The sequence below is a fragment of the Haliaeetus leucocephalus genome, unplaced genomic scaffold (genome assembly GCF_000737465.1).
Source record: "Haliaeetus leucocephalus isolate CR32 unplaced genomic scaffold, Haliaeetus_leucocephalus-4.0 Scaffold526, whole genome shotgun sequence".
NCBI classification, from domain to species: Eukaryota; Metazoa; Chordata; class Aves; order Accipitriformes; family Accipitridae; genus Haliaeetus; species Haliaeetus leucocephalus.
In genome coordinates, this window is record NW_010972962.1 from 2,925,015 (window position 1) to 2,947,350 (window position 22,336).

The following is a 22,336-nucleotide window of genomic DNA, read 5'->3' on the forward strand; positions in this document are numbered from 1 at the left end:
GTTTTGTGCTATATAGAAATGATTTTTGCATACAAATACATTTTTATAATTTTTTCAAATCACAGATTCATTTTTGTTACTAATACTGTGTAACAAAGTTTATTTTTCCAGAATGAAAATAAGTTTAGATTAAATATGGTGTTTGTTAATTATTGTGGTTTGGGTTTTTTTGTTTCAGATTTATTACTACCATAATGTTAAGTGCAGGAGGGAGATGTTTGACAAGGACATAGTAATGCTTCAGGTAACCACATTGTATAACTTTGCATTTTTATTAAGCATTTTCAGGATATGTGTACATTTTTTTTTAGCTCCATCAGAACCTTTTAATGACAAGGGAAAAAGTCAATTTTTGTGGAAGGACTTTTATGTTTTATTGTACCTCTGTCTTTATAGGATAATTTGTTAAGGAAATACTGTTGTTGTAATCCTTGTTTTTTAAATATACTGTGGAAAGTGCAGAATTTTCTGCGTAACATGTATGTAATGCTACATCGTCAAGAATATAATATTTTAACTAATGGGTTGTGCTGTACTGGCACTTGTGTGAGTAATGGTCTTCAGTAATGTAGTCAGTGTATCTGTTGTTTTTGCTCCCTTCAAAGTTGGCATCTAAAATGCTGGATGGAAAGTGGAACCCCATATAGTAGTTTGTGATTTTTTAAATTTTTTTTTTTTCCTTCAGAAGAGATTTTTCAAATTTGGCAGTCTACTTAGCTCTGACACAGAGAGGTCTGATACATTACTCCTACACAGAGAGTGATGAAAGTTAAAATTTGCAGCTCCGGGTGCGTAGTTCCCCTAGACGACAAAATCGTTTCTCAGGAACTCCCTCAAATCTTACCTAGAGTTAGCAATACCCAACGTGGTGCAAATGTCCTGAGTTACTTCTGCTTTCAGACATACTGCCTTGAGGATTGATCTGCCCCTAATTTTTAATGATCATCTGCAGCTACCCATTTGGGTAGATATCCTTCAGTTTTGTTGGAAATTATTCTGTCCTGAAGATGCTCCCATTAGCAATAGTAAATTAACATCAAATATTTATTATTGGCTAACTTAGATACATTGTTTAATAAACAGAAAAAACTTTGGCCAGTAGTTTTCTAAAATGGAAATAAATGTTTGTGGCTACATTGAAACATTAGTATTCTTCTTTCCAGGAGGTTTGGAAAGTCTTGCTAAAGTCTTCAGTCTTTGTTTTGAGGACTGGAATTTGTTTTTAAAATCTTTGTGCTATATACTTAGTGATATTATGCCTTCTAAAAGTTGAGCCAGCAGGAACAGGATTGTAGAGACAAAACCAACCAACCAAAAGTCTTCCACTGAATTTTATTTAGAGTATTTGAGATAGAATGAATAACCCTGAATATTTTACACTTAAAAGGGCATCAGAAATTATTGATAAAGCATAGGATCCTACTTGTCAAACATGCTGTCAGTTGTGTTATTGGAGTCCTAAGGGAGTAAACTTAAGTAACTAAATCTTCATGCCCAGGATAGAGAGGAATGAATTTCATAAAGAATAGACTGTGAACATTGTATATGAATATACAAACATTCTATAACAACACCCAATCTATTTTCTGTTTATAATCATTTTTTTCTTTAATAGACAGGTGTGTCTATGATGGATCCAAACCACTTCTTGATGATAATGCTGAGTCGCTTTGAACTTTATCAGATATTTAGTACTCCAGACTATGGCAAAAGATTTAGCACAGAAAATACTAACAAGGTATTTTATGTACTACTGCAATAGAAAATCTGCAATTTTTTTTTGGAAGTGTATCAGATGCTGTTGTACTGAGACTGTGCAATTTCTTGATAAAAAAAGCAAAACCTATCCTATTTTAATTTCGTTTGACCAGTTTGAAATATGCATAAATATTTTTACCTGTCAAACTGGTAAATTCAAAAACTGATGCATAATTTTTGCATTGTTTAAGAAGTTTAAGGCAGTTGTAATTGCATTTCAGCATAGCTTAATTTGGGTGAAAACAGGCAATGTTTTGAAACACTGAAAAAATATTTTCAGCATATGGAATAATTCTTTTACCCTTAATTGAAAAATGTAAATTCCTTTTTTTTGTTTGTTTATTTTAATTCAGGATGTTGTTCAACAAAATAACACTCTTATAGAAGAGATGCTATACCTCATTATAATGATTGTTGGTAAGTTTGGAAGACATTTAATTAATTTTTAAAATTTAGTCTCTTTAATGGTCTGGAATGAGCATCCTTCATTGTCATCTCAAGTTCAGTTCTATTTTGAACTTCCTGTAGTTCTGACTTCTCTCCTAGGAGAAAAGTCTTGAAACTAGCTGATGAATGTAATGAATTTTTGAACACTGGTGGGTGAACACCAAATTTCACAGAAGACACTTGTTATCCAGTCTTTTCCTTTAAGTTGCAAAAGAAGAGAAATAAATGCTTAAAATCCTAAGAAAAATGTTGTATTTTTCTTTTTACAGGTGAAAGATTCAGTCCTGGAATAGGACAGGTAAATGCAACAGATGAAATCAAACGAGAGATCATCCATCAGCTGAGCATCAGGCCAATGGCTCACAGTGAATTGGTAAAGGCATTACCTGAAGATGTAAGTAACTTGGGTGGGAGTGGGGGGAAGCAACTTCAACTTTATAAGGCTGATTGCTGAAAATTTTTCTATGCAAGTTTATGCCACTTAATGTGGAATGGGAGCAGCATGATTATGCTAAGAGCAAGGTTAGCATGAGTACAGATTAATAGTTGTCATGGAGAAGGTAGGAAAGAGCTATAGAAAAAGAAACAACATATGAAAGAGGCAGGAGCCTGAGAGCTTCTTCACCTCTTTTCTCTTTTTAATACCGTTTCTTATCAGGCCATCTGGCTGGCAGTCTCTGCAGTCTGCTTGTAAACCCTGAATAGTGGTATGGAAGTGGGTTGTTGGAGCTATCCAGAAATATAAGCTGTTATATTTTAAAGCCTAACAATAATTGAAAAGACATGGAATCAGACACAGTGTAATGACTTGTGTAACATAAATGCTTCATTTGCATGGACAGAAGCATTTATCTGAATTCTGGTATGAGTAGTTTTGTAGGATAGCAAAGCTTTTTTTTTTTTCTTTAGAATGTTTTTGAAGTAATTTTTATACATAATTTCTGAAGGTAGTCAAAATGCAAAAGTTAATCTTTAACTATACTGGTAGTACTTTTAATGATAAATTTTGAAATAATTGTTCTAAGTATTTTAAACTTAAACAATTTGAAAAGTCAAATTTTAGGGTAGCATTATGATTTTTTAAAAATAATTTAAGGTTGGATGAAAGAGCAAACTAGGATTTAAGCTAGAGTTCTAAATTGTATTGTCAGTCTTAAATACTTCTTCCCACGCCTGTTAACTGCTATGAATATGTATTGCAGGAAGGAGATGGGAATATGAAATGGTAATTTGTATATGAGGTAGTGTTACATATTTGGGCAGATTTCTCCTGCTGCCTTTTATGGTGGTTTTACCATTTTTCAGTGACATGTCTTTTTAGCTTTCCTGTATTTATTTCATTTTAAAGGCCTAGAAACCAGACATATTGACTGTCTATTCCTAAGACAGCTGAGTAAGCTAACTTAGAGTTTTCTTCTGTTACTGTTACGTCCAACTTTATTATGACAGAAGACCAGTAAAAATTAAGCATTTAAAATGGCATGATTTTTTAAAAATATTTTTTGCAGAGGTGGTATTTCTGAATGTATTTTCATGTTACGTGGTTTAGTGTTTTCTTGAGAGCCAGTAAAATGGCTTTGTGCTACATTCATTTTGCATGCTTATCTGGTTTTGTATGATATTTGAATGTGTTTAACCCAAGAACTACAGTAACACACTGTCTTGCCTTTCACTCAATGTAGGAGAACAGAGAGACAGGAATGGAAAGTGTGATTGAAGAAGTGGCATGTTTCAAGTATGTTGCCCTTTATTCTAATATTTCAGCTTTAAAAATGGAATATCTAAATTCGTGAAAATGAGAGGATAGAAGAAAGAGGGCTGGGTCGTGGTGTTTTCCCATGGCTTCACTCATGTGCATCATTCTTAATACTGTTACTTATCTGATTTCTAGCATACCTGTCGAGCAGTGTTTTTTAGCTGTTTTAGTTAACCATTTATGCTCAGATGTTAATAACCAATGAACATGTTTGGTTTTGATTGGTTTTATTTCGTTGGTTTGGGTTTTTATTTTTTGGGGTTTTTTTTTTTTTTTTGTAGGAAACCTGGATTAACAGGCAGAGGGCTGTATGAATTAAAACCAGAATGTGCGAGGAACTTCAATCTGTATTTCTACCACTTTTCAAGGGCAGAGCAATCAAAGGTAACTAGTAATTTAACTTTCTGGTTTTTATTTTATGTCTTTTTTGTTTTGCTTTTTTCCAAAGCTTAATTCTGTGAAGCAGTATTATCAGCTGGTTAAAAGTTGACTTTTAAAAGTTAACTTATTTGAGAATGTTAACAGAATTTGCCCAAGACTTTGTAGTGATTTTTGTGCCACTGGATGCTGTGCCCTATATAGAGCTGCTGAAATCAGTGGTCCTTCAAGAATTGTCTGTGGGTTCTCTTACATCTTATTTTACTGAAAGTATTTAAACAATATGTATTTTTGCTTATCTTTATGGAAATTACCATTTTAGGTCAGACTTGTCTTATAATTTTATGCTAGTAAAAGAATCCAGGCTGACTCAAGGTGAAAGATTAATTTTGAAGATACATGCCCTACTTTACAAGTAGAATGTAAGACAAACTGCAAAAACATGGAAGCTTTCTTGTTTTATTTAAGGCTGGGAAAAAGGGGAAGAATCAGTAACAATGTAATAAAGCATGAATGCTTTTTTATTAGTTTTATATTTGTACAGGTTTTGAGTAATATTGGCATCATTCTTCTATTTCAGGCAGAGGAAGCACAAAGAAAGCTGAAAAGACAGAACAGAGAAGATACAGGTATTTCTTTTTGAGAGAAGATGGGAGAAGAGGGAAGCACCTATAAACTGTGTATTGCCCTGGCACTTAGACTAGCATCCTATTCTTGGGCTAGCCAGAAACTGGTTGAAAATGCAGCAATTTCCCTCACGTCTCCCTGGTTATATACAGAAATCTGATACGTCATGGAACCAGCCTTCTGAACAGCTTATTCCTTTGGCTTTTCTCTTACATGCAAGCCATGTTGAATGATACAGCCTGTTATCTGTAATACTGTTTATCAAGCAACTGTATACTGTCTTGGCTTAAGCTGTTAACTGTTTGAAAGTCAGACATTTTATATGGGTGTTGCAAATTTTAGAGATGCTGAAATGTCAAACACACAAATTTCCCTTTCAGCGCTTCCACCGCCAGCTCTTCCTCCTTTCTGTCCACTTTTTGCAAGTCTGGTTAATATTCTGCAATCTGATGTCATGCTGTGCATTATGGGGACTATACTGCAATGGGCAGTAGAACACAATGGCTATGCTTGGTCAGAGTCCATGCTGCAAAGGGTATGTTTCCTTGTTTAAAATTACGCTTATGCTAATGGAAGGAATGTGTATTTTAGCATTTTAACATGGGTTTATAGATTTGTGTTGGTTACTTGGTATCTAACATATCCAGAATACTCTGAATGAGAAATAAATGGTGTTTTCTGATATACAAGACTAGGGAAACCCCTCTGCCTTCGATGCGATTTATTTTTAAAAGTGGATGGAAGACAGAGGTGACTTTCTAATGGGATGCACACGAGAGGGAAGAATTCTGCCTGAATCAGTTGAAATAGTGTTTATTGTGGTAGAGAACCAGTTTATCTGAGTTGTTGCATATTAAGTAAAGCACATTGACTTTTTCTTGATGTTCCTTTGCTTATTTTCAGTTTAGGCTAAATCACTTCAGAAAAAATCATAGAAGTACAGAAAAGAGTTTTCTAACTTGAAAATGTATCAACTTTGGGAAACTGAACTGAGCTGTTTGTTCCTCACTATTTATAATGATCCTTAGAAACCTGGGGGGTTACTGTAGATGTTGTTGTCCATGATGGTCGTTTTCTGGGGTGTGGAGAGATAAGTGGTGAGCTGCCATCAAAAGCCTATTCATATTGGTCAGGGTTGTTGGTTTAGTGTCCAACCCCAAACTTTTCAAAAATATTGATGGATTTTTAAATAACATTTTGCAGTGAAACCCCAGCTTTGAAACTGAGTATTAATTTTGTGACACTCGGTCTTACTGAGTGTATATTACCTTTTATAGCTAAGTTTAAATTAACATAAACAATTCTGTATAACACAAAAAAGTTGAAAATTGAACAATATATCAGTGTTATAGATCACAACAAAAATTGAAGTATGTAGTTACATTTAGGTACTGTGAGAATGCTAGGCTTTGGTATAACTGTTTGCATAGAATAAGGTTTTATTTTTATTTTTACTTTTTTTGAAACTGAACTAAAGCATGCTTAGCCATTTGAGTAGCTCTGTGTTGTTCTCAAAAATGTGCAATTCATTAGGGACCTATGACTTGTTCAGAAACTCATGGCACGTTGTATTCACTGGTGCCGTGCAGTTGGACTGCATCTTTCCCTAGTCAACTACTCTCATCTTGGAAGCACCATGCAAAGGTTGATACGAGACATCTGGAAGAGGTGGCCCATATCGGATGAGGCCTTGTTAGACAGATGTGACAGACTGAGGAAAAATTCACTATTACTTCTTAAAACAAATTAAAAAAAAAACAAACTTCAAGACTCAAACCAGGGTTTACCACTTTTTCTGTAGATACTTAGACTGGTGCATTCCAGTTCTGCTACAGATTTTCCGATGGTTGTCCTTTCCTTACACAGGTTTCAGTGTTGATTCTAGGCATTCAGTAATGCTTTTTGTCTAGAGCATCCTGAAAATTTGTGTGGGGTGGCAAAAGTGGTTGATTCAGCATGACAGAGTTCACCACTAAGATTTAACTATTTCAGCTTTAAAATGCCATTCAGACTATTTTAGTGCCAAATAGGGTAATTTCAGTTTTTAAGTTCAAGGAGATCACAGCTTTTTACTGACCTAAAAGTTAACGTTATTTTAAAATGTGTTTCTAGAGTGTTAGAATGAATTTAATTTAATAATTTTAAATTTTTGTTAGTTAAACTTTATATGTAAAAAGGATTTAAAGTGTGCATCATGCTTCTGTCCAGAGACTTGCAATAATAACATGCAATTGCTAGGGCGGAAGCTAAGAAACACTGACTTGTCACTCACTAGACAGGACAGCAAACAGAAAGATACAAGTGGTATAATGTGATTTTTATTTGGCAAAGTTTCAAGAATTTATAAACAAATACTGTTAATCCTGTGTAATGTAGCTTTGGAATTATGTGTATAGAAATAACTTCAAATATATTCTTATTATGTAACTTCATTGTACGAATTCTTTGTCTTTTAATGACAGTGACTTTTAATGAGTAAAAACTATACAGAAAAACTCTATAACGAGATTATATTAATTATTTAAGAAGAACTAAAATATATAATTTTTACCTAGGTTTTGCATTTGCTTGGAATGGCACTGCAAGAAGAAAAACAGCATCTGGAGAATCTCAGTGAGGAGAATGTTGTAACATTTACCTTCACTCAGAAAATATCAAGTATGCCTTTCTTTTCAAATGTATAGCAAATTTAAATAACTGAAAATGACAGTATCTCATATTTTATTCTTATGAAACAGTATTTACCAAAGAGTGTATTTGTTTATCCATCAAAATTTCACCAAATTGACTATACATACGCACTTTACATATGTGTAGATTCTATGATAGTAGCAATACCAAAGGCCTTTTCTAGAGGAGAAATCCAAAAGTTGAATAATTCCCAGTAAACCTGATTCTTAATATCTTTAAGTAGTGTCTCAACAAAGATTGCTGTACATGATCAGATGCTACAATTGCAAAAACTGTAGTTGCATTCTTAAATGGTCTTGTAATCTTGACTCTCCTTTGTATCTTCTGACTAGTGCCTCTAGATTTGCTAAGACAAGAAAGTTGCTAAGACTCTTCCATTTAAAATAGGTGGGAAATAAAATATTGGAAGTTCTATATGGAAGCTCCCAAGATGAAAACAGCCAGGGACCACATAGAGTGCATTTGTCTTGTAAGAAAATATAGTCAGTAAGCAAGACTTTTGAGACTATTTCCTTTAATTTTTCAGGATTTAGAGGTTATTCGTGAAAATGTTTTCAGAGGGGGGGAAGAAAGTTACATATTGCACCTATTTGTTGAAGGAATTCTTCAGCAGCTGAACATATACAAGTATTGGGTTTTTTAGGTTTTGTTGCTTTTAATGTTAGTGAATGATTAGTTTGTGAGGTAACAGTGTTATCAATTGTTGTAATTTTTTCTCAGGACCAGGAGAGGCACCCAATAATTCCCCTAGTATACTAGCTATGCTAGAAACACTGCAAAATGCACCTCATCTGGAAGTGCACAAGGACATGATCAGATGGATATTGAAGGTAAATCTATTCTATGTAACTGCAGAAAATCATGGAAAGAAGATTTTTGAAACTTTCCTAATTATATTGTGATGATTTCCTTATTTCCCATGTTGATTTGTTGTACCTACTTTTTTCCTCTTCTGGAATCCAACGCTGTGCATTATCTGGCCAGCATTATTATATACACAGTCATATTCACGTCACAAACAAATTAAGTGTTGGTTTTTTTTCTTACAGACTTTTAATACTATTAAGAAACTAAGGGAAAGCTCTTCTACAAGTCCTGTGGCCGAGACAGAAGGAAATATTATGGAGGAGGTAAAAGCAAGCTGCAACAGTTATCTGATCTGGAACAGGTCTGGGTTCTGACTAGCAAAGGACTGTATTTCTAATTGCAGCTGTAAATCAAAGATGGGAAACATCAGTTATTTCTGAAATTCTGTCTCACAGCTTATAGATCAAACCCATTGTTTTTGAAAGATCTATTGGGAGAATCCCTGGACTATTTTTCTTTGCTTTATATATTGTAGTCTCCAAATAATTTGCAAGTTTATTCCTTAGAACTGTTTGTAGTACTGATCACAGCACTTAATGATTCTGCTCTTCCCATAATTTCAAGACTGCTTGGAAAGTTGTTAGAAGAAATGGTATCTATGCATTTTTACCATGCAGATCATTCCAGATAAGCTCTGCTGATTCATTTAGCATGGCATGACATTCTAGATACTACACAAAGACTGTGGAGCACTGTAGTGTGTTTAGGAATACAGCTAGTATGGAAGAAGAACAGCACTAGAGACAAGACCTGTCACTTACCTTTTTATCTTACAAATGCTCAAAGGGAAGAGAAATACAAAATACAGAATACAGTTAAAGGTTGAGGGGGAGAGATACCCTTCTGAATCTGCAGTTCTACCTGGCATTGAACGTGAGCTAAAGAAAAGAGGGCACAAAATAACCTTTTGGTAGACTTTTCTTTTGTCTGTTTATGAGACTTTCATTGTTTGGAGGTTAGTACAAGTTACACATAGCAGTAGCTAAAATAAGTTGTCTGTTGCAACAAGATTTTAAAAATTACTGAGTGAACAATACAATTTCAGAGTTCACGTGATAAAGACAAAGCTGAAAGGAAGCGGAAAGCTGAGATTGCCAGATTGCGCAGGGAGAAGATCATGGCTCAGATGTCTGAGATGCAACGGCACTTCATTAATGAAAACAAAGAACTCTTTCAGCAAACTTTGGAGGAGCTAGACACTTCAACCTCCGGAGTACATGAAAACAGGTAAAGGAATCTCGTTTAAATTTTTTTCCTTTAACTTTTGCATCAGATTGTCCTATTGTTACTGCTTTAAAAAGTGCTTTTTTCAGTCTTGATGGAAAACTTATTAATAAAGTTTTTTGAGACCAAAAATGCAGCAGTAAATTGAATGCTTTCCTCCTCCTTTTCTGTCAATATGGTGGGATAAATATTGATTCCTCCCTCGTCCCACGCTCATAATGCTCAACACAGGCAAATTTTTTTTTGTATAAAATCATCCAGTAAATTGTTAATAATACTGAAGAGACTATGCTATTAAACATAGTAAATTGGAAATAGCTGATTATATGTCTGTTGAGGATCTGGAGGAAAATCTGCTTGTAGCTGGAAATATTAATTGAAGCATGCTAACGATTTTGTGGGGAAGTGGAGAGTGTTTTCAGAATTTATGTCAGGCACTTAAGGGATGGTGATGATGGAGGGTCTCAGATACCGTTTCTGTGTTAAAATGGAATGGGTAATACTATTGGGAGGATATGAATGTTTTCTGGAAAATATGTTCCGTTTCTGGGGACACAGGAATTGTTGTACAAATGCCAAAACTATTTTTTGTCAGCATTTGTCATAAAGCTAGAAAGCTCATTAATCACATTTAAATCATGATCTGATTCGTAATGTTTTTCAAATAATTTGCTCATTAGTATTCTTTGAATATTCTAGCCCTGTAATTTCAGATGCGAAACTCACAGCCTTGGGACCAGAGCAAACTAGAGTAGCTGAACACAGACAAGTTGTTATGTGTATATTGTGTCAGGAGGAACAAGAAGTTAAAGTGGACAGCAGGGCTATGGTCTTGGCAGCATTTATTCAGCGATCAACTGTGTTGTCTAAAAATAGAAACAAAATTACTCCAGACCCTGGTAAGTAGTGTTCATAGTTGTATTTAATATTAATGAATGTCAGAGTCACTGTAACAACTGCATGCTTTCTGTTGAGACAGTGGCATCACCTTCTTATGTTAACTGTATAATTGTGAATGACTTCATGGTAATCAGTGGCAAAACTCCCATGTTTTTAGTGAGGTAGAAATGTATGTTTAAATAATGTAAAATCACTGCAAAGCATTATCTAAATGTTCTGCCAGCCATTTATGACAAATTATTTATAACTGTTAAAAAAGCTTTAAAATCAGAAGTGTTTGTTCTTAAATTATGCCTGTAACATTGTAGAGAGAGGAGGTGTTGATGTAGTGCTGTAAAAGCACAAGATACATGTTTCCTTCCTCTCAGTTATATGATCTGAAATGCCTCTTAGCAATAATAAAAAATGCTTGGATTTAGGTAACTTTGTGAAACAGATCACAATGATCAGTGGCATTGTTACAAAGGTTTCTCTGGATTCTGTATATGCAAACACAGAAATTCTGCACTGAATCATTTTGCGCTCTCAGTGTGAAGTTTAATGTTCTTAGGCTCATTGTTTAATGGTACTGAACCACCAAAACTCAGTAGATCTTGGGGACTTTTACCATGGCCCAGCACCTCCGAAAGCTTGGTTTGCAGTCTAAGTACAGTACATACGCTCAAAACAAAATCAATTACACAATACTTGTAAATGATCTAAACAGTTTAAGTTGTTGTGGATTAGTAATATGTTTTATGCTTCATCAAATGAATTATACTTTTGTGATAAAGTTTAATAATAATGCAAATGTGATAACATATATCTGCAGTTAAGTCTTTTCATAAATGTCATTTCAAAGTTGTTTTTTTTTACTTTAAATACAGAAAAGTATGACCCACTATTCATGCACCCAGATCTGTCATGTGGAACACACACGGGTAGCTGCGGACATATTATGCATGCTCATTGTTGGCAAAGGTAAAAATGTATATTTAAGTTTTTAGTCCAAATAGCACGTGATGCCATCAGTTTGCCTAATGGCACTAATTTTAATGGCAAAATTACTACCATGTAGTAAACTTAAAAAGGAATTTCATTAAGTGATTAAAACAGCTTTCTGTTGAGGAAAAAAAAAAAAGTAGAAAACATTGTAATAAATACTGTAAACATGTTCAAAATAATTTTCTTTCACTATCTGTTATCTTGGTGAGGAAGAATCCAAAGCCACACATGGCAGCTTTCATTCCCTTTGGTTGTTTATCCCTATGCGTAATCCCCTGTGGTGCACATATATCTGAACACTGAAGCTCGGATTTTGGGGGACTTTTTTTTGCAGTTCAATAATAGACATGTTCCTGCTGCTTCTTGCGCTTTCTACCGAAGTTCTAAATGACAGTGCAACCCTTGCACTCTTAATTCCTCCATCATGTTTAATTTAAAGTAGAAACATCTGCAGTCTAGTCCAGGTTCATCTTCAACATAAACTCAATTTTATCCTTTGTCCTTAGGTTTTTTTATAAAACCTTTTTCAGTTATGCTTTTATTTTCAGAGGGGGATAAACATGCTTAATGCTATGTGATGACAATGCAATGTAACAAATGCAAACCATTCAAGCCTCTGACTTTGAGCAGGCACTTGCTTTGGTCCTTGGCATAGCTCCTGAAGCGCCTCATTTCAAATTCTGCCTTGTGTGTGAAGATTGTTAGGAGCTCCCAGAGATTCTGTGGCCATAACCATGCACAGGTTTCATTTGTGGCCTTTGATATCACTGCTCACTGAAGATGTGTTCTTCATCTTCTTGTGTAGCTCATGTACAGTCCTGTGTGGTTGCCAGTAACTCCTGGAAATGTCCTGAGATGCCTGTATTCAGGCCATTTTTGGGTCATTGTTGGGCACGTTCTAAACCATCCCAGAGGCTTCTGGAATAGCAGTTATGTTTAGCAAAGCGGTGAATTCACTTCCTTTTCATACAGGATTCGGAGATCAGCCACCAGTTTTTCCATTTGTTGCTCTGTTGTGGCCTGTAATGGAACATGCACATGGATAATTATGCTCATGGCACCTCCCTTAAAATTTTATGTAAAGCTGAAGGATTTTTTTTTTTTTTAACCCTTCAACTTTCTCTTTACCTCTTCCCCTTACCCTTCTTTTCCTAAATGGAAATCGCTAAAGTTCAGACTTAAATGTGATTTTAACAGCCCAGTGAACTTCAGCACTTTGGGGGATTTTGGCTGCCAAAAACTGGGGATAGCCTGCAGTTAGTAATACTTTATCAGTCAGAGGGTAGAGCTTTTTCCTTCAGCTAATTCTCTTACGTATATCTGGGAAATGGCAAAACAGTGTCTTCAGGAGAATTCATGAATTTATATGTTAAAGTAATGTTTTAATAATTTGCCACCATTATCTTGCTCTTTTCTAAAGGTATTTTGATGCTGTCCAAGCAAAAGAGCAACGAAGACAACAAAGATTACGAGTACACACAAGTTACGATGTAGAAAATGGTGAATTCCTTTGCCCACTTTGTGAATGCTTAAGCAACACTGTTATTCCTCTGCTTCCTCCACCAAGAGTTTTGTTTAACAGGTCTGTTTGCTTTATAAATGTCCTCAATAAATGTAAAAAACCAAAATCCCAAACAAGCCACACTCCAAAACCCCCTTTCAAAATGTTTATTATCTTCTGTTTTGATAATCTCAAATGGATTGCCTGCCTGCTTATTTTGGTTTATGGACCTTCCTTGGTTATTGTATAATAAGGAGTTTAAAGTATGAAAGGACAGTAAAGTGTAGGACCTGCAGGAAAAGAACTGAACATAGAGAAATACATAGGCAGCAGAGAAAAAGCCTGTTGAGAAACAGAAGAACATGGAGTGCCTATGAAATACTAATTCCATATATAGTTTGTTTTAAACTAACGTTATGCATTCTGTTTATATTTTTGGACAGGTTAGACTTTTCAGGCCAACCAAACCTAACTCAGTGGATCAAAACAATATCCCAGCAAATAAAAGCTCTGTATTTACTTCGAGATGAAGACTGTGCAAGTAAGTCTGAAGAAATGTGTATATTTGTATGTGAAAATGTTATAATGTTCATGGAAAAGACCGAGTATTTTGGCTCTACCACAGTAGAGTTGAGAGATGGTGGCAAAAGTGGCAAGAACAGCTTGGAATTTCAGTTTCTGGTGATGTGCTCCTGCACCTTTTTATAATGTAAAAATTATGTATAGATGAATAATCAGTGTTTTATTACTTCCTGTTTGTGCAGGCAATTCTGGTAATTCGGAAAAAATGGATCAGCTGCAATTACCTGAAGGATTTAGACCAGATTTCAAACCGAAGTATGTATTTACATCTTAATAAATCATTAAAAATTCATCATGAAGTAGTAACGTGAAAATTGAATGTGACTTCTGTGCTATAAGTTCTCAATAATTAAGGCAAATATATTAATTTTGCTTTACTTAGAAAAGTTAATCCTATTATTATGATGGTATTGAAGTCCAACCCACAAATAGTAAATAATGCAGTAGAATTTCAGAGGTGGATGTGGTAAGTGGATGTGCAGAGAAGATGCTGCAGTTGTATAAATTTTGACGTCAGGATTAGGCTTTGTTTCCCTATTACTTGTAACTGGATGAAAGATTCATCATTATAGCTCAGCACTACAAGTAAAACATGAAGAAAGACTGTGAAGTGGAGAGTATGTTAATATGTAATTTCAGCTATTACGGTGTGTTTGCATTTGAGTCTACCCTTTCTTCAATTGAGGAGAAAGTAAAAAAATTCATTACATGGTACAGACATCTGTCTTCCAGCTGCAGACAAAAATGCAAGACACCTATCCCAGCTGATGACAGATTTTGCTATCAGTCACACACAGTTCTTTTAATTTAGCCTGAACTGTATCTTTGAAGACTGGATATTCTTAACACTAAAAAATGAGATTGGTTCCAGTCAAATAATAAAAAAATAATTGGGAGTGTATCTGTCTCAAAAAAGAGGTTACAGAATATCAGATTCAAAGGAAGATACTGGAGTTCTCACTTAAATTTTAAAAATCTAGGTGTCAGCTACAGGGTGAATGTTCTTCATTAAAAGTACTATGCTGCCAGTGGAGAAAACAATGAATTATTAATATTGTTTTCTTTGTTTCAGGAATCCTTATTCTGAGAGCATAAAAGAGATGTTGACAACTTTTGGTACAGCAACATACAAAGTAGGCTTGAAGGTTCATCCAAATGAAGAAGATCCACGTGTACCTATAATGTGCTGGGGAAGCTGTGCTTACACGATACAGACTATAGGTACTAATGTATTCATTTTGCTCCTGTATATGTGAATTTCAGAATTCAGTTAAATTCATGGCATTGTAACATTTTGGGGTTTTGTTTTTTTCCAGAACGAATTTTAGCTGATGAAGATAAACCATTATTTGGTCATTTACCTTGTCGACAGGTAAGGATCAAGTAGCAATTCCTCTCTGAATCAGTGGGAAAAAAAAGGAATTGTGCTTCTTTAATGCAGAACATCTAAATTTTAAGTTAGAGTTATTTGATAGTTTTATTTGTTGGATCTCACTCTTTAGTCAGTCAGCATCTGATTATTAATCTATTTAAAAATCAAATCTAGCAAAACTAATTTTTTTTTTTTTTCTATAAATGCATAGTTTAGTAAGGCCAGGGTTTCTCATGGTAACAGTAGAAGTAAGAATACTGAAGGGAATTTGTATATTTGCATAAACAGAAATATCTGTCATATACTTAGCTACTCAAACTGCTCCCATAAACTGCAGCTGAGGGGCCTGAAAAGAATCCTGTAAGTCAAAAGACCTTTTCATATTGAGGAACTTCATTAACTTTGGCAGTGTCTCTTTCTTTGTTCTTAAAGGATGACTGCCTTACATCATTAACAAGATTTGCAGCAGCTCACTGGACAGTTTCATCTCTTTCAGCAGTACAGGGTCACTTTTGTACTCTCTTAGCATGTAAGTTCACCACTTTATGTTGTTTTTTACAAAGATACAGATACAGAAAAATGCTTACAGAATGATTGTTAGTCTCGATTACAAGATTGTTTTTTGTAGTGGTTTTAAGTCATAGAACAAGAGCTGGTATTTTCACATCTGCACCTGTACATTTTTTGTCATACCGTGGAAAAAAAGACTTTTTCTTTTGGTCTGCAGTTCCAAGATACATTTTGAGAGAAGCATGGGTATTTTGCTGTGAAGGAGTTCTGTTGATTCTTCCCAGCATTTATTTTGTTGCTTTTTAGAAAGATACCTAGAGCAAAGGAAAAGGAAGCATGGTCCTTCGCAAAAGAAAAGTGATATGCTGGAACTTTAAAGAGGAGGAAATTAAGATTAATACAGTATTGAAAGGGAACAGGATATTTGCAGAGGTCTATAATATATCTGCAAACTTCTCTGTCTTTGGAAAGTAGGATCTGTGATAAGACAGGACTTATTATGTAATGTCATATATTGGTTGAGAATTTTAATGAGAACAGCCAAAATGTTCCAAGCTTGAAGCATTTGTAGAAAACAGGTGAAAAGTCTGAAGTTCAGCCTAATGCAGTAATTACCCATGAGAGGACTATTCTGAAAGGGTGTAATAAAATGGGATAATTTTAATATTTACAGTCAGTAGAGTAAGGCAACTTTTTAAATGCATTCATATACTGAAATTAGTAGTAGAACTGGTAGCACCTACTTCAGCAAACAGTTGGCAGCTTTATGGGGAAGAACTTCCTTGACGTCAATTTGTAGCAGTAGTGATTGAGCCATTTTCTGTGTGAAGCAGAAGACAAAAATGTTGCTAGCTATTTGGCTGGAACTTCTTAGTATATGGTGTTCTGCATGGTTTGGGTTTTCTTGAAAACTTGCATCAATATTTCTTCAAAGCTTTTGTTCCTTCCAGCTGACAGAAGCAAGCAGTACGGCTTTTATTTTTATGAGGAAGTGTTTGCTATTTTATTTTTCCAGGCTAGGAATAAAGAAAATTACTAGCCTTTGATCTGTCAGTATTCTATGAACTATACATAAGATAACTTATCAAATAAAAGTTTGGTTTTGGAAGTCCCTTGCTCTGGTCATGTTTTTGGTAGAAGCATTTTTCACACTTTTGTGTTGAGTTCTGTAGCTATATGCTTACAAAAGTAAAAGCATTTGAAATCTGAGTGGTGATGAAGTGTTTGCTAATAGAAATAGCTTCAAAATGTCACAGATCTTCAGCTGTTAATTTTTTGGCCAGCAAGGCAGCAGTCTTCAACTGAAGTATTTTTAAGTTATTATGATAAGACTATTTTTTACTGTAGTAGTGTTTTTAAACTTGGCAGCTTAATGCTTATAGCTACTTTGCATAACTATTCTCATAGCTTTAGTTGAAACTCTTTTATTGTAAATCTAATTTTACTGCTTGGAGTAAAGAAGTTTGCAACTATTCCTCAATTGTTATTTTACATATGTTGTAACATTTTCTAGGCACTTCATTATGGTTGCTTTTAGATGGAGGTACTTGGAATTTACTAAGTGTGTGAATTTCTGTTGTCAGCTGGAGTATTTTGGTTAATACCTACCTTGTGGTTACTGTGAATGTGAATGCTACAGAGATGGAGAGACCAATACCTAGCTCCTTCTTAGAAATAAAATAATGAATTTAAGAGACTCTTTAGCAATGTATTTTTGACACTGTAAGGCAAATAAGTTATGCGAGGCAAATTTAGTGAACTTTGTAAAGTTAAGCGAATTGCAAGTTTCCTTTGAACAGCTGTCCAACAGACAACAGTTAGTGTTTAGTCACTAGTGTTTAAGCTTATTTCTGGGTCAGAGCTTGAGATACTGTCTCATTTTATCTCCCACTGGAAACCTAAGCAACGAAAGAAAGTCACTGTGGGAGTAGTGATGGCAGCACTTACTTTGTTATAGTTACTTTGGGGTTGTTTCATTTCAGTACAGTATAGTCAAGTAGGCAAGACTCTTTTCCAGTCATGTTGAACAACTCTCAAATTCACACCTTTCTGGCCAAAACAGGTACCATTTGTATTTTAAGTACTTTAAGCATATAAGCCAAGGAGATGCTCTCATTTTGTAACTGAAGTACACTAAAATATTTTCATATATAAATGTTCAATTAATAAATTTATTTTTCTCTCTAAAATACTCAGCACTGGTGCCTAATGAAAAAAATGGAAATCTTCCTTGCATACTTGATATTGACATGTTTCATTTATTGGTAAGTATTCCATAATATTATTAATAATGTTTTGATCTAGTAGGCACTATGTAGAAACTTAATTGGAAACTTTCTCTTTACTCTGGGTTAGGAACCTTTCAAAATGTTCAGGTTTTTAATATTTTTTCACTACTTAATATAATTTAAAGAATCTTTTTGTTTCAAGTATTCTTATCTATAAATAAAAAAGGGGTAAAATGAGGTGGAATGTATACCCTTTGGATATTAAAAAAACCAAACCAAAACCAACCCCCTCCCCCAGCCCAACAAACCAGAAACAAAAAATAGGGGGGAAAAAACCCCAAACAACCAAACAGACCCCCAAAACCCCCAGTAGTTAATCATTGTTCCCTTAAATAGTGGCTGGCTAATTACCTTCAAAATTAGCCTTATGAAGTATGCTGCCTTCAAAGGGTGTAGTTGCAGCATGAGCAGAGAAAATGGGAAGATTCAAAAAGAAAAGGAATATACTAGCTTTCTTGTTTTCTTTTACAGGTAAGCTTGGTGCTCTCTTTCCCTGCCATACATTGTCAGGATTTTTCAGGGGTTAGTCTTGGCACTGGAGATCTTCACTTGTTTCATCTTGTCACTATGGCACACATAGTACAAATTTTACTTACCTCATCTACAGGTAAGGCCACTTTCTTTCAACTTTTGTTGAAATGATTCCTCAAATCTGTAGTTGCAAAACACTAAGGTGCTATTGGTAAATGTGTGCAGTTTACAGTTGCAAAATAAAATTGCTGGTGCTCTCTCTTTCAGCCCATAGGAAATGTTGATAAATTGTACTCGTGAAAGTTCAGTGTTTTGTCTTTATTGCTTAACACTGGAGTTTTTCTGGAGCATAGCTAGTCATGAATCCTTGCTTTCCAGCTGATGTAGCAGTGCCTGGAAGTGTTTATTGCATATAGTCGTTTCATGATGAGTAAGTTGCAGTTAGCGAAGTAAGGAATCAATGTATCTTCCAGCAAGTGGAACTAGATAAGGTGTAGTATGCCAAAAGTAAAGAACTCCAAGCAAGTTTACTAAGAAACCAAACCAATCTAACAAGTAAACCAACAGCTCACTGGAGTTGACAATAGCATAAACTTACCACATAAGATGTGCAGCAGAAAACTTTTTCCAGTACATCATACTGTAGAACAATGGAATGTTTCGCTTAGTTTTGGCGTTTTTCTCAAAACTTGAAAAATTACATTCTTGCTGTATAAACATGTATGTATGAAGTAACTTGCTTATTATTTCTTTCTTCAGAAGAGAATGGCATGGATCAAGAAAACACTAACAGTGAAGAGGAAGTAGCTGTGCTTACACTGTATAAATTTCTTTGCCAGTGTACAGGAAGGTATAAGTGCGATCTTTTGATAAAATTTTATAATGTCGTCTTCCCCCTCGACTCAACATTAACTACTGACTGAATTCTGTATAAAAATGCTGTCAAAGATGAGACTTTTAACTTGGGAACTCTTGCATCTTGTTTCTTATCCACTACTTCTAGATTTACTTTTCAAGTAACTATTCTTATAAATTCCTCTGTGCTCATGAAGATTTTGCTCTGGAACAATTTTTTTAGTCAGTTTGCAGATGTGTCGAATCTGGAATCGGCAGTGTCTGAGTACAGAAAACTTGTTAGAATCTGAAATGTCTATGCAAAATTTTCCTTAATTTACTGTCCCAGTTGGTTACATTTTTATGAATCTCTATTTCGTTGTTTTTTTTGGAGTTAGCTTTGAAATAAAACACTTGTATAATGCTTGTTTCAGCTGATTTCTGTAATTTAATATGAAATATGACTGAAGACTTGCTAAATATAGTTCTCAAACTGAAATGATTAAATAAAAGCAAACTTTTTTTATTGTGTTCTCTTAAGTGCCTTGAAAGAAATTTCCTCAGGCTGGCACCTGTGGAGGAATCTAAAAGCTGGAATCATGCCTTTCCTGAGATGTTCTGCTTTGTTTTTCCATTACTTAAATGGAGTCCCAGCACCTTCAGAAATTCAAGGTACTGTCTGCTTTGTATTAAAGCAGCTTTTCAAGACATAAATATTTATGGACTAAGTAAATTATGTTTAAACTTTTTTTTCTGAAGAAGCTGATTGAATGGGTATGGGCTTGTTACCAGTGCAGAATCATATCTGCATAATGAAAAAGGCCAAAAAAAAAAATTTTTTTTTTTTCCGTTTTAAAAATGTATTTTTAATGTAGGGGCAAATGCCGTTCTAGGTACTTAAAACAGAAATCGATGCTCTTCTGTTAAAAAGTGAAATTTTGATTATTTCAAATCTCCTATTGATGACTGTTTTTAAATGAGACCTGCTTTTGCTTGCATTGTTTTCATTCAAATCAGCATCCACTAATTAATATCTGTCTGTAAATACACTATGTTATGTTACACCCCAAATAATCAATGTTAGTTACATACTTTACTGTCCTCCACATATGGTGTATGTAGGGATGGAATGTAAGTCTGAAGATGTTAATAATAAGTAGGTTCACATGGCTTCAGGATTCCCATGTTTAAAACAAAGTCTGATACTTGGTGCTGAGCTGACATGAGAATAGCAGTTGTCTCGTCATGGGTATCTTTTTGATTTGGTACTTGTTGTAGAATGTTTCCTTGACATATACCTCCTTGACAAGTTGTGTTTAAAATGTAGATTTTTTTTTTTTTCATTTAACAATCGCAATACTTAAGCATTTTGGCCAAAAGGAAAGAAACCTCTATTCCTGAACTTTGATTTTCTGTAGTAAGGTTTCTTAAGTTCATAGTCTGGAGCAGTAGTGACCACTTGAGTTCTTTGTGTTATGGATATTCTAAAGATGAGGTACAAAGTGCAGATGTACTTCCAGGCAGTAGGTCCATCGGCTTTACAGAGTTGGTTGTAGGAGAGGGGAAGAGGAAGGCTTAGCTTTGCTTTTTTTTTACAATCCTCAAGTCCCAGGTGCTTGGATGGCCCAGCAGGTCCCTGCCACCGAGGGATGTCCTGACAGTGACCGTGACGCTGGGTGTTTTGCTTTCCCTTCCCACTGCCCCATCCCAGGACCCACTGATCCCACAGCTGGCCTGTATCAGTCTTCTCTGGTGTTTTACTGGGGGTTGTGAGGGAGGTACTTGAGTGTTTACTGGGCATGAGAGGGAAGTGAGCACAGCTTTTATTGTAATTCTCTTCACTCCTTCATTCAGGAGCAAAAGAGGCCGTGCCATGAGGTGGTGGTACTTTTTGCCCTGAAAGTTGCGAGAGCGGGGGCCCAGGAAGTCAAACCAATAGACTAATGTGAATATGGCAATCTGGCGGTTGTGTCCTACATATTTTAGTAGAATTTGGCACTGCAGGCATTTGCAATTTCTGTATTTCTGAGGCTGCGGTATACTGCCTGTCACCGACCACCTGTCTTGGTTTGTGTCATGGAAGGAGCACAAAGTAGCCATTTAATGGGTGACATTAAAACAAAGACATACTAATTTGTAAAGGCTATTGAACATTCTGTTGTGGTTCTTGTATGACTAGGCTTGAAACATGCTTAGCAGGGGAAGTCTGAGGAAAGTTGCTTTTCATTACTGGCAGTTTTCCAAAATAGCTGTGTGGTACCTTTACTAGCACTTTCATACTTCATACTACATTTTGGGTGTGGGGGAATACAGTCTAAAAAAAAAAATAGCTGTCCCATTATTTAGAGCTGTATTTCATTTATTGTAGATAATGTAATCTAAAAAAATGTAATTATGAGAATTATACTTCTTTTTTTACAGTAAATGGAACAAACCAGTTTGAACACTTATGTAGCTATCTTTCCTTGCCAAACAACCTCACTTGCCTTTTTCAAGAAAATAGTGACATTCTGAACACGTTAATAGAGAGGTAAGTCGTGTTTTTATGCTTAGTTTAAATATAATAAAGAATCCTGCACAGGATGGTAATAGAAGTATTCTCCCAGGAGTGCATATATGAAAGTGAATTGTAGCCTTTGAAAAGCATTTGTGAAAGAAGTGTTTTGAAATAATTACTTTGGTTGTAGAAATTATGGCATAGACGTACTGTGGATTTTTTTTGAAAGTACCATCTGTTGGAGTTCAAAGCCAATTTTTTTTCTTTCTTGTAGTTGGTGCAGTAACAATGAAGTAAAAAGATATCTGGAAGGCAAGAGACATGCTATCAGGTAAACACAGAAATTTTAAGCAGAGACAGGCGAGAAACTTTAATGTTGCCATTTTCTCCAAATATTTTTTCTAAAGGGTGTTTATAATAACATAGTATCAGTTCTACGTTACTGAATGACAAAGATATTAGTGGATAAGCAAAAGAGATTTTTGGAATTTTTTAAGAAAAGTGACATATAATACTAAATAAATTAGTAGATTTTAAAGGCAGAGTTAAATATTACAGTTTTATTTAGACTGATGTGCGGTAATCAGAGGCCATAACATTTCTTCTCATGTTTCCTATAGTAGATTTGTACCTTCTGATTCAAAAGATA

At 34.9% G+C, this 22,336-nt stretch overlaps 1 protein-coding gene across 2 annotated transcripts in view; it reads left to right on the plus strand.

The window, feature by feature from the left end:
* Nucleotides 1-22,336, plus strand: part of UBR2 (ubiquitin protein ligase E3 component n-recognin 2) — a 59,725-nt gene that overhangs the window by 32,440 nt on the left and 4,949 nt on the right. For both annotated transcript variants that reach the window (XM_010576455.1, XM_010576454.1), the window contains exons 18-43: nt 179-244; nt 1,616-1,738; nt 2,112-2,175; nt 2,475-2,599; nt 3,888-3,940; nt 4,243-4,345; nt 4,920-4,968; nt 5,347-5,501; nt 7,522-7,624; nt 8,378-8,487; nt 8,707-8,787; nt 9,570-9,751; nt 10,448-10,647; nt 11,515-11,608; nt 13,053-13,214; nt 13,577-13,674; nt 13,898-13,970; nt 14,788-14,936; nt 15,032-15,087; nt 15,520-15,616; nt 17,794-17,861; nt 18,357-18,492; nt 19,116-19,206; nt 19,732-19,862; nt 21,612-21,720; nt 21,962-22,018. In XM_010576455.1, the coding sequence (XP_010574757.1) occupies nt 179-244; nt 1,616-1,738; nt 2,112-2,175; nt 2,475-2,599; nt 3,888-3,940; nt 4,243-4,345; nt 4,920-4,968; nt 5,347-5,501; nt 7,522-7,624; nt 8,378-8,487; nt 8,707-8,787; nt 9,570-9,751; nt 10,448-10,647; nt 11,515-11,608; nt 13,053-13,214; nt 13,577-13,674; nt 13,898-13,970; nt 14,788-14,936; nt 15,032-15,087; nt 15,520-15,616; nt 17,794-17,861; nt 18,357-18,492; nt 19,116-19,206; nt 19,732-19,862; nt 21,612-21,720; nt 21,962-22,018 (2,735 nt within the window). The remainder of the gene's footprint in view (nt 1-178; nt 245-1,615; nt 1,739-2,111; nt 2,176-2,474; nt 2,600-3,887; nt 3,941-4,242; nt 4,346-4,919; nt 4,969-5,346; nt 5,502-7,521; nt 7,625-8,377; nt 8,488-8,706; nt 8,788-9,569; nt 9,752-10,447; nt 10,648-11,514; nt 11,609-13,052; nt 13,215-13,576; nt 13,675-13,897; nt 13,971-14,787; nt 14,937-15,031; nt 15,088-15,519; nt 15,617-17,793; nt 17,862-18,356; nt 18,493-19,115; nt 19,207-19,731; nt 19,863-21,611; nt 21,721-21,961; nt 22,019-22,336) is intronic.